At 37.2% G+C, this 12,003-nt stretch overlaps 1 protein-coding gene across 1 annotated transcript; it reads right to left on the minus strand.

Annotated features, from left to right (window-relative positions):
• Positions 1-276: 276 nt before the first annotated feature.
• On the minus strand, positions 277-9,045 carry si:ch211-66e2.5 (protein turtle homolog A). Its single transcript, XM_019076553.2, has 5 exons — positions 7,466-9,045; positions 6,844-7,110; positions 4,742-5,074; positions 4,412-4,663; positions 277-605 (listed from the first exon to the last, which is right to left on the minus strand). Exons 1-5 carry the CDS (start codon positions 7,512-7,514, stop codon positions 598-600), a joined length of 909 nt encoding a protein of 302 aa, XP_018932098.1. The 5' UTR covers positions 7,515-9,045; the 3' UTR covers positions 277-597.
• Between the last annotated feature and the right edge of the window lie 2,958 nt (positions 9,046-12,003).

The following is a 12,003-nucleotide window of genomic DNA, read 5'->3' on the forward strand; positions in this document are numbered from 1 at the left end:
TAATGCTACATTACTCCAGATCTGTTCCAATTAAGGTAACTAACTCAACTATATCTTGGATGGCCTGAGCGTGAGTACATTTTCTATTCCTTTAATTATATTTCCAAATTACATAATAATTTAATTTCTTCAAATTTTCAACATTTTTTTTTCTCAAATTTTGAGAAAATAAAATTTTGAATAGCAGCACCTTTACTCCTGATTTGATAAATAACACAAATGCACAAACACTAATTCCACACAACAACAAACCCCACCCAAACAGAACATGCTTTATCTTTTGTACTGTATTAATCTTTATTATTATTATTATTGGGTGAGTAAATATCTACAAAAACATTAAAATGTCAAAGCCATCTCAGTGTGTCATGGAACACACAAATGCTTTGTTAAAATGAATAAAGCTTACTAGGATAGATTTTACACTTAGGTTTGACTCTCATATTTAACAGTTCATAACCCCTGAAAAGAGAGTCCCCTAAAAACATCTAAAATGTAACAAAGAGCCAAGCTAGATTTTGATCTCCCACGTCCAGAAAGTCCTGAGCGTACAATCTGGAACTATATATCTTCGGTTCGTTCTCAAGGTCTCTGGACTTAAACACCTGTAAAACACACATTAATGGTGAATTGCATATTAGCATTATTAAAAAGCTCATGAAATATTTGATTGTCTGCTGTTTTGACATTGTCTAGATTTTTAGCAGGACAGAGAAACAGACATTTGAAAACTCATTAAAGTAGATCTATGAAAACAAGATGTAGGAGGTACTGTACACAAATAGGATGATCTCAAAGGGATACTCACCCCAAAATGAAAATTTTGTCATTAATCACTTACCCCCATGTCGTTCCAAACCCGTAATAGCTTCATTTGTCTTGGGAACACAATTTAAGATATTTTGGATGAAAACCGGGAGGCTTGTGACTGTCCCATTGACTGCCAAGTAAATTACACGGTCAAAGTCCAGAAAAGTTTGAAAAGCATCATCAGAATAGTCCATCTGCCATCAGTGATTCAACCGCAATGTTATGAAGCAATGAGAATACTTTTTGTATGCCAAGATAACAAAAATAATGACTTTATTCAACAATTCGTCTCCTCTGTGTCTCTCGGCATTACCGTAGCGCCATTTTGAATAATATGCGCTGAAAGCGAACTGCGTACACTCTTCTGTGTCAGCCGCGCCACATGGATGCACTGTTTTCTTTCAAATCAAAGTGTAAATACATGTAGAAAATGTATCCTTGTATCATGGCTGACACAGAATAGTGTACGCAGTTTGCGTTCAGCGCATATTATCCAAAATGTCATTCCGAAGACGAACAAAGCTTTTACGGGTTTGGAACGACATGGGAGTAAGTGATTAATGACAAAATTTTCATTTTGGGAGGGAATATCCCTTTAACAGCAATATCTGTAATATACAGCAATAACTGTTACAATAAAAAGTGATCATGACTAGGTCTCTTGTGCCAGAGGGAGGATCTGAGAAACCAGTTACAGGAAATCCTGTTCTTGTTTTGCTTCCTGTTGCTGTTTTAGTTCAAAATGTCAGAGCAGCACTAACCTCTGCTTCATCCATCATGCAAGGGTTTTTTTTTTTTTTTTTTTTTGCTTTTGTTTTTTTTTTTACACTGTTGGGATGCCATTAAAGAACAGTCCACCCAAAAAAACTGGCATTTACACACTTCACTCAAAACTCATGTGAATTTTTACTGCAAATCTCTAAGCATGCATGTTAGTCCAACTCTACCATGGGTTTTTGAAACATTTTCAGGGGGAAACAAATCTACAGAGGGGCTACAAAACCAGCACAGGAAGCAGGAAGCAAACTAAACAACGTACAAACACAAAATAAGGATAGTAAATCACAGTGCGAGGTGAAAATAAGCGCTATTTAAAAAGTGCATTTTGTGATACTGTTGAATTGAATGTTTTAAAGAACATTTTAAAGTATTATGTTTTTATAAATTATGTTGTGCTTTATAAAGTACACTTATTTTAATGTTTCTTTAATATTACACTTAAAGTTAATACATTTTAAATGTACTAAATTGCAACTTACAAATTACAAAAATATTTATATACATTACATTTAAGTTTCAATAGATGTGGCATTAAAGTATATTTTAGTTTACCATGAAATTATTGTTAGTACATTCTGCAAGTACACTTTAACCATATTTCAAGAACAATATAAGTAATTATTTATGTCCTAAGTGTGCCAAAAACACTCTGAAGTTCAGCAATTCCAAAAAAGTTGGGACACTGTACAAATTGTGAGTAAAAAAGGAATGGAATAATTTACAAATCTCATAAACTTATATTTTATTCACAATAGAATATAGATAACATATCAAATGTTGAAAGTGAGACATTTTGAAATGTCATGCAAAATATTGGCTCATTTTGGATTTCATGAGAGCTACACATTCCAAAAAAGCTGGGACAGGTAGCAATAAGAGGCCGGAAAAGTTAAATGTACATATAAGGAACAGCTGGAGGACTAATTTGCAACTTATTAGGTCAAGTGGCAACATGATTGGGAATAAAAAGAGGCTCTCAGAGTGGCAGTGTCTCTCAGGAGTCAAGATGGGCAGAGGATCACCAATTCCCCCAATGCTGCGGCGAAAAATAGTGGAGCAATATCAGAAAGAAGTTTCTCAGAGAAAAATTGCAAAGAATTTGAAGTTATTATCATCTACAGTGCATAATATCATCCATCTTCGGGCCCTTAGACGGCACTAAATCACATACAAAATTGCTACTGTAATGTAAATCACAACATGGGCTCAGGAAACATTGTCAGTGAACACAATCCACCGTGCCATTCGCCGTTGCTGGCTAAACTCTATAGGTCAAAAAAGAAGCCATATCTACACATGATCCAGAAGCGCAGGCGTTTTCTTTGGGCCAAGGCTCATTTAAAATGGACTGTGGCAAAGTGGAAAACTGTTCTGTGGTCAGATGAATCAAAATTTGAAGTTCTTTTTGGAAAACTGGGACGCCATGTCATCCGGACTAAAGAGGACAAGGACAACCCAAGTTGTTCTCAGTGCTCAGTTCAGAAGCCTGCATCTCTGATGGTATGGGGTTGCATGGGTGCGTGTGGCATGGGCAGCTAACACATCTGGAAAGGCACCATCAATGCTGAAAGGTATATCCAAGTTCTAGAACAACATATGCTCCCATCCAGACGTCGTCTTTTTTCAGGGAAGACCTTGCATTTTCCAACATGACAATGCCAGACCACATACTGCATCAATTACAACATCATGGCTGCGTAGAAGAAGGATCCGGGTACTGAAATGGCCAGCCTGCAGTCCAGATCTTTCACCCACAGAAAACATTTGGTGCATCGTAAAGAGGAAGATGCGACAAAGACGACCTAGTTGAGCAACTAGAAGCCTGTATTAGACAAGAATGGGACAACATTCCTATTCCTGAGCAACTTGTCTCCTCAGTCCCCAGACGTTTTCAGACTGTTATAAAAAGAAGAGGGGATACCACACAGTGGTAAACATGGCCTTGTCCCAACTTTTTTTGAGATGTGTTGATGCCATGAAATTTAAAATCAACTTATTTTTCCCTTAAAATGATACATTTTCTCAGTTCAAACATTTGATATGTCATCTATGTTGTATTCTGAATAAAATATTGAAATTTGAAACTTCCACATCATTGCATTCTGTTTTTATTCACAATTTGTACAGTGTCCCAACTTTTTTGGAATCGGGTTTGTAAATTTTAACTATAATACATTTTCATTTAAATGGAATGCAAAGTGTTCAAAAAACATGATTATTATTTCTGTATTTATTATTCTTTTAAAAACTGCAAAAGTGTCCTCCTTTTTACAAGGGCTGTATGCTGTTTGCATCTGTTGAATTAGAATGTGTGGAATGTCTTATCTTCTTTTGGGAGTATCTGTACGCTAAGCGGATCAATGCAGTGAATGGTACTAAAATGCTACACTGTAAAAAAAATACTTCAGGGCTTCAGAAGCTTGGGGCAGTGCATAAAGAAAGACTGTGGTTTGTAGCTGTTGAGTTCTGTTTGCGTCTTTGTAAAACTACTGCATAGGTATTTGCTTTGCAAAATGCTTTACTCTTCAAAGCCAAATATTTTAGGCTTCTTTAGATTTTTTTTAGATTTTAGATTTAGATTCAGTTTTGACAACTGAATCTTGTGTTGCCAATGATAATTAGCTAAACAAGAAATTATTTGGTCACATGAGAAGAATCTCTAAGAAATTTTTTGCATTTATTGAATGAACAATTTAAAACTGGCTAGACAAACTAGCGGGGACAAATGTTAAGAGAGAAGTAACTAAGTGCATCATGTTGCCTTGATTTAAAAAACTAAGAAAAATACATTTGAATTTCTAGTGTGTTTTATTGCTCTAACCTTTGGATTTGTGCTTGATGACAAACTGTTTGCTCTTTTTCCCCAGGATATTGGACGCTGTGCATGTATATACACCTGGGCCCAAGGATGCAGCTCTCAAAACAGGCTGATTATCAGCCTGCTCCTGAAGGTTTGAGGAGGTCCAGATATACACAGGAGGTGGGTTACCCTCCGCAGTACAATCCAGCACTATTTCACTATCCTCGCTGATGTCCAGTATCTCTTCCTCTGGACTGCGGAAGTCAGGCGGGTCTGATTTTAAAAACAAACAAACATTTAACATTAACAGCTATAAAATGTTTGCACTAATTGTTGCCTTTATTCACCTACATTGAACAGCAACGTTGAGAACTTCAGACTGAGCTGTTGGAGGAGGTTGAGGTCCTTCTGCTCCCAGCTGCAGCTCTGCTTCACACCTGTACTGAGCACCATTATCAGCTCTGTGTGGGACAATCAGCAAGGTGGAGGACACCTGGACTGGTGTTGCAGGGGTTAACTCTGAGAATGAGTGATTGTAAACCTCAGTTTTTCCTCGGTACCATCGTAAAACAAGGTATTGGACAGGTGCGACGTTCTGCACCTCACACTGTAGATGGTACTCTCTTCCTTCCGCCACTGGACTGCTGTGATTCACTAAACTTATGGACACACTGTCTGGTTTCTCTGCGTGAAGAGAATTGCAAATTGAAACAAAAGCATTTAATGGAAATGTTCAAAAAATAAAACATTTGTTTAGACCAGTTTAGACCAGCTTAAATACCAAAGTGGTTTTGGTTTAGATGGCTAGTGCTGGTCTGTAACTAAAAGGAATTGTTTACCCCAAAATGACATCATTTACTCACCCTCATTATTCATTGATCTTTTTCTCACCAGATCTCTCAAAATCTAAGTTCAGCTTTTGTTCAATAAAAAAAGCTGGAAGCAGCTGGATTTAGCTGGTCTCCCAGCCTGACTGAGCTGGCCATGCTGGTTTTCACTGCTTGATTAGCTGGTCGCCTAGCCTGACCAGCTAAAGAAGTGGTCATAACCCCTCTAAACCAGCCTAGCTATGACCAGGCTGGATGACCAGCTAAAACCAGCTTTCATTTTAACTGTTTCTTTCAGCAGGGAATGCTGACACTCATTTAAAAAACATGCGTGTGGTGGCATTTCTGTTTCTGTGACACTTTCAAAGTGGAACGTCCAATGAGTGGCACTAAAAGTGTGTTCAATTTTATGTGAAACAGATGAATGTGCATCTAGGGTGACCATACGTGCTCTTTTTCCCAGACACCTCCTGGCCAGGATTTCTATGTTGGCTAAAATATCCAGGTTTCGGCTTTGTTTTCCTGCTTTCATACTTGCTGAAGGTAATATGCAGGCATTGTACATAATCGACCGGTCGTGTCGCATGAGAAGTTGAGATCTACAGAGAATGGTCAAAGCGATGCAAATGCATGCAGATATTAGGTGTGTACAACTGATTTGCTGGTTTTAGCTGATTGTCCAGTCTGGTCATAGCTGGTCAACAGGCTGGTTTTAGAGGGGTTTTGGCCAATTTTTTAGCTGGTCAGACTGAGAGACATGCTGGCCAAACAGCTAAAACCAACTGGGCTAGGCTGGGAGACCAGCTAACACCAGTTACTTCCAGCTTAAACAGTTTAGGCTCATTTTAGCTGGTTATTTCAGCAGGGTGCACTGTGCAAACAAAGCCAAAACCTGGATATTTTAGGCAATATAGAAACTCTGGCCAGGACGTGTCCAGGAAAAAAAGGCACGTATGGTCAACCTATGTGCATCTGAACATTTTATCACACCTGTTGCTGTAACTACGAAATGCCCGGTGAGTGGCACTAAACCATAATATGCTTGCATTTAAAAATACCGTAGCACCAATACTAAACTCTACCCTAAACATAACTGCTAGTGTTAACAAAAGTAAATATGATAAAAAAAAAAAAAAAGTTTGCTGAAGCAATCATGGCATTTTAGCCCGTTTCTATAAATCAAATCATAACTCATGGTTCATGGGACTCATACTCGAGGGCTCCACCAGGTGAGCCACCAAACAATTTAGTTATAACTATTTTGATTTAAAAAAAGCCATACATGGGGAGCTGGTTATTTGATGCAAATGTCAAAATGTGTATGTAAGGTGCGTGAAAATAAGTCTTTAATAATGCCTAATTTTTTTTTTTTTATAAAATAAGTTAATTAAAATAATTTAATATAAAAATATACATATATTTATAATTTGTTGGTTTTTACTGCAATTAGTGTTCATTTCAACTGGAAACTGCTATGTTTTTGGAGGTGAGTATGAGTGTTGACAACATTTTCATTTTTGGATGAAGTACTCCTTTACAATGGATTGACATTAAGTTGTCATTTTAAGCTGGTTGTAAGCTAGTCCATGCTTACTTCTAGAAGATAGTTTTAAATACTGTACTTACTGTACAGAACAAGGTTGAGTTTTTCCTCACACTGTCTGGGTGCAGTGAAAAAAACACCATAGCAGATTGGCTCCTCAATCCAGTCAGTCAAACTGTCCACCCGCCACTGAACACTGAGGTCATTCTGAGTGTGCGATGCGGCAATGACCGATTCCCATCCCAGCACACGTACTGGGCGAGAGGCCACACAGCTAACCAACACCGGATCCCCAAATTTCACCACTGCTCTGGAGGGAGATATCTCTAGCGAGCAACTGTCACCTGACACTGAAGGAGGTGTGAATCAGAATCATCAATATCACACTTATTAAATATTAATATGCCATAGGCCTATGTAGAAAATGTAAATAATTTCTAGCATATTTGAAAACAATCATTGTGCCATAAACCATTGCTTTCCATTCAAAAGTAGATCTAACTAATTTTCTTTCTACTAAAAAATACTTTTATAATGACCAATGTAAAATATTTCTTGAATGAACTTTACAAACTGCCAAAAACATTACAGATAAATTCAGGAGGTTTTCATGGGAAGTTGGCAAGTGCAAACAGATTGTTTTCTATCAGCTTAACCTGAAATACTATTAAACAACAAAGTTATTTGCACACAGAAACATCTTACCTATTCCGATAATGGACAGACCGAGAAAGCATAAGAGATTGTTTTTCATTTTGATGAAAATGGTTGAAATCTGCTAGAGTCCGCTCACAGAGGCAAGAGGAATTCCGACACGGTCCTGCTTGGCAACTAAAAACTGAACAGTGACAGCCAACAAAAGCCTTGTACTGAAGGGCCTGGAAGGGGATTGTAGTGGGTCTCATTAAAATCAGCTCTCCCTCTGCTTGCACTTTAATATTTCTCATCCTCTCTTATGTATCTTGTGAAAATAACTTTTTATATCACATTGGTGTCTAGTGTACTGAAGCATTAACACATTAGAATGTCCGTTTAATTTTAAAACTGTATCTGGCATTCAACTTACAGTGGCCAAATTGCAATAAATAGTTTAATGGCTCATGTTTATTGTTTTTTGGGGATCACAACATACATTACATATAAACTATATTTTAACTGACTGCACACAGTTAATGTTCATTATTTCTGCTGACACGTGCCACGGAGATGTCACTGTTTATGCATAGCATTTACATTCGTTTATGTTAGTCAAGAGCTACTGAGTTCCAGCTAGCTGTCTTAAAATGCTTCACTGCAGCAAGGTTTCTATGCCAACACTCACTCACTGGCAGACTGAAGTTGCACAGGTCACTGTGTTAAACACATAAAAGTGACACAAAGAAGACTTCATTTAAAAAGCATAAGGATTAGAATTGATGTGTTCCCCTAAAGTATGTACTTCCTTCCATATTACTTCCTTGGGTGTGATACAACACCACAGTAATTCATACAGCACATTCATACAGCATCCAGATGCGAATAATTTGTTAAGGTTCTTAAAATTGTCACATTGGTCAAACATTAAAAAGTGAACTAGTTTTGTTTTTAGGCTCGGGTGTTCACTGTGGTTGTTTACTGGCATAAGTCAAAAGAGCCCACCCACAAGTCGTGTGACTTATGGCTCAGTCACACTCTTGTCTGGTTGGAGGCTTATTCTGTAACACTTTGAGTGACACTGACTATGAGAAATATCAGTTTCCACTGATACTCACAAAGCACATTTCCCTCAACAAACTTAAACTGAGCAAAATTAGAACAATGAACACTGAGAAAGAATTCAAATACAAAGAAGTCAAAGTTTATATTTGTTTATAATTTTCTTGTGTTGTCCATAACATCCTGTAGGGCCACCGCTAGCCAAAAGGAGGTTTTACACATAGACTGTATAAAAAAGGTTTTACATGAAGAAGAAGAAGAAAACTAAGATTTCAGGGGAGGGGGACCAGGAAAATGAGATGCTCCCCTCAGTAGCTGGTGCCCTCTGCAGTCTGTGTACTCCTCTTGTGCTCAACTCTCATTCACACAGAGTACAGAAGAATTGAAAAAGCTGCTCTGTGCAGTGAATACAGTATGCTAAATTCCTTCTAAAAATGTTGTTACAGGGTGACAAACAAATCAGATATACTAGATTACTGACGTTATAAACAATAATGTCAAAAATTTAAAATTGTGTAATGGAGCTTTTTCACATTTCCGGGTTTCTCAGCAGCTTAAGTCGTCATAGTTGGTTAAACGTCTAAACTATAGCAGTGAATGGGAGACTACCACAAATATATATTTTTGCATTCCCATTTGCCCAAATAGCAAAAGAAAAAAAGAAAAAAAAAAACTCCATGATATTGTTTTCATGACTTTCGAAAAAAAGAAATAAAATAGAGAGAGACTGAAAATGGCAGTCAGTAGAGAGAACTATGTCAAATTTACCGTCACTCTCATAGACTCTGCATAGAAACACCATCGAATTAATACTTTTAATTCTTTTTATTTTTCTCGTGTTTGTGGTAGCCTAGTCTCCCATTCATGGTAGCCTAGTCTCCCATTCATATCTGTTGATTGTTGAAGACCTGTGATTTGCCATTCCATTCAAATAAAAGCCGGATTTTGTTCTGCACGCTCACGAATCCTTTTACTGTAACATGATGTAGGCCTAAATAAGAGGTGCATTGATTATACCCTTACCAAAAAGTAGTATACTTAAAGTTTATTTTATTAAGTATACTTAAGTTCAAGTATATTTAGATTTTTTGTAAGTATAAGTCAAGTATACTTAAATGTCATTTTAAGTATATTTCTGAGGAGTACATAAAGCCCATTTCTGAGAAGTACATAAAAAGTAAACTAAAAGCATAGTTTAAAAGAAGTATACTAATAGCACACTTGAATAAACTTCTTTTTCGTAAGGGTAGGCTAAAGGAACTTTGTGAGATTGTGGTGAACTGAAGTCACACCTTTTTAGTGATTATAAATAAGTGCTATTTGTGCACTTTCTAGGCTAAATATAACCTGTTCAGAATTTGAATCAAACATGTGAATCACAGGTGTTCAACAATCAACAGAGCTGTCTGCGATTGGCTAAATTGCTCAACCGCTACAAAAACATGTTGTAAATAAAAACTTCTGACGTTTGCCAGAGCACAAACACAAATAAGCACAAAAGTAACTTTTGATTTTTATAATGTATAAGGAAAAGTTGAGATGGACATTAAGATGCTGTAGGAGTATTGTGCATTCTTAGTCCATGTTAACTAATGAAACCCTGTTGTAAAGCAACAGATGTCAGCTTGTTAATATTGTCAGTCACATGACAGAAATTCATGGGTAAGACTTAAATTAAATTAAATTTAATTTATGCATTCAGCAGACGCTTTTATCAAAAGCAACTTACAGTGCATTCAGGCTATCAATTTTTACCTATCATGTGTTCCCGGGGAATCGAACCCCCAACCTTGCGCTTGTTAACGCAATGCTCTACCACTTGTGCTACAGGAGCACTAAAGACTTAAGTGTACAGATGCAAGAAATACACACAGCTGTGTCAATTGGTGTAGAAAACAATATCGGATGTGCTCTCGGATGTGCATGTACAACTCTGTGTTCTAATGAAGTCAGTCACATAGCTTGGTTTGGCTGAGCGTGTATCAGCAAATTTAATAAAATAAAAAATAAAATAAAAATTGTGGGGGGTGGTGAGGAAATTCATTTAATGACGTATTACTTTCACTGTAATACAAAGCTTGATATCAAGTTTTTTTTTTTGGCACGTATTGGGTTAAGGTGTGTTATATAGGTGTTTTATTATGCATTTATTGTTTCACATTGTAATTAGTGGGGGGGGGGGGGGGGTCTGGTTTTATTAAATTTAATTTCTTTCTTTGTCCTATTTTCAGTCCTGCACCAGTATTGAAAGCCATCTCAGTGGGAGGGAGGGCCACCAGTCATTCCTGCTGGGATCAGAAATGATTGAGGGCAGGAACGACCACTTGCGTCGTTGTGGACAAGCGCCTCATCCCTTTGCGTTGGAACCAGCTCCACGAGTGCTCTTGAACTCTCAAGTTTACTATGTCTTCAACCTGTCCTACGTGGAAGCCTTGGTGTCAAAAGTGTCAACAGCTTAAAGTTCTACAGTCCTTTTGATCTGCAGTGTTTATATGGGTGAGATGATGGTTAATATATTGTACCTTCTTTTGTGTTGGTGTAATTGTTAAAAATAAAATTTCAAATTGATAGTGTTGACTTTTTTTTTTTGAACAATGCCCAGTTATTTTTAATCGAATACAGATTACACATAATTTCCTTAATCAGGGTTTGTATGAACACTATATTAGTGTGGAGATAAGTCTCTTGGTGTTAAAATTGACAACTAGTGTAGTTTCAACACTAACTTGGTGTAAATGAGGGGGAGGGAAAACACTAATGGTGTTAATGTTGAGCACTTACAGTGTTGTTTTTAGTCTATGCAAGTGTAAAAAAAAAAGTAACAGTTTAAAGTGTTAGTTTAACTCTATTTAGTGTGGACCTACATAAACCAGAAAAAGTGTTAATTTTCTCACTGTGAGTGTTACTTTAACACTTTCAAATTTGCTGATGGTACTGTTACGTTCTCCTCCCAGTCTAGGGGTCAGGAGGGGAAGTAACAAAGAGAAAGAAGATATGAAAAAAAAGAGGGGCAACATAAAGACGCCGAATTACGTGGAGGATACACGTCGACCTCAAGCCTCAGAGTGAAAGCAAACACAGCTTCAAGTACAAGCAAAAGTATTTATTTCTGTTATAAATTGAAATGGTTAACAAAGGATGGGAATAAGTCTTCAGGAGAGAGCAGGGCCTAAAATAACAAAAGAAAACCAGAAGCTAACTAAGGTTTAAGGGAGCTATCTGTCCTGTACAAAAGCAAAGATGAAAATCAACAAGAACTTCCCTGAGCTCCCTAACCAAAAACAGGAGAAAGAGAACGTATAAAATAATAAGGCACCCTCTCCCTACATTTCCCAGATAATCTAGAATGACCAGAGCTAATAAGATTACATACAATACCTTTTAATTACCTACAGATAGAGAAATCAACACTAGACAGCAAACCCGATCACTTCTTAGCACCAAACAGATAAGTATAGGTCCACTCCCAACTCAAGGATAGGCACAGTCCTCACCAAAACACACACAATCTCAATCTGAGGCTGGGGGAGAAGTGTTCCTCCCCACAT

Source organism: Cyprinus carpio, chromosome A3 (genome assembly GCF_018340385.1).
Source record: "Cyprinus carpio isolate SPL01 chromosome A3, ASM1834038v1, whole genome shotgun sequence".
NCBI classification, from domain to species: domain Eukaryota; kingdom Metazoa; phylum Chordata; class Actinopteri; order Cypriniformes; family Cyprinidae; genus Cyprinus; species Cyprinus carpio.

What these genes read in the sequence shown, in the direction of transcription:
- si:ch211-66e2.5 (XM_019076553.2), bottom strand. Translation starts at nt 7,514, where the DNA reads ATGAAAAACAATCTCTTATGCTTTCTCGGTCTGTCCATTATCGGAATA. An exon ending in TCTGTCCATTATCGGAATAG is followed by an intron (nt 7,111 to 7,465) that starts GTAAGATGTTTC and finishes CACCTCCTTCAG; the next exon opens with TGTCAGGTGACAGTTGCTCG. An exon ending in ACTCAACCTTGTTCTGTACA is followed by an intron (nt 5,075 to 6,843) that starts GTAAGTACAGTA and finishes CTCTTCACGCAG; the next exon opens with AGAAACCAGACAGTGTGTCC.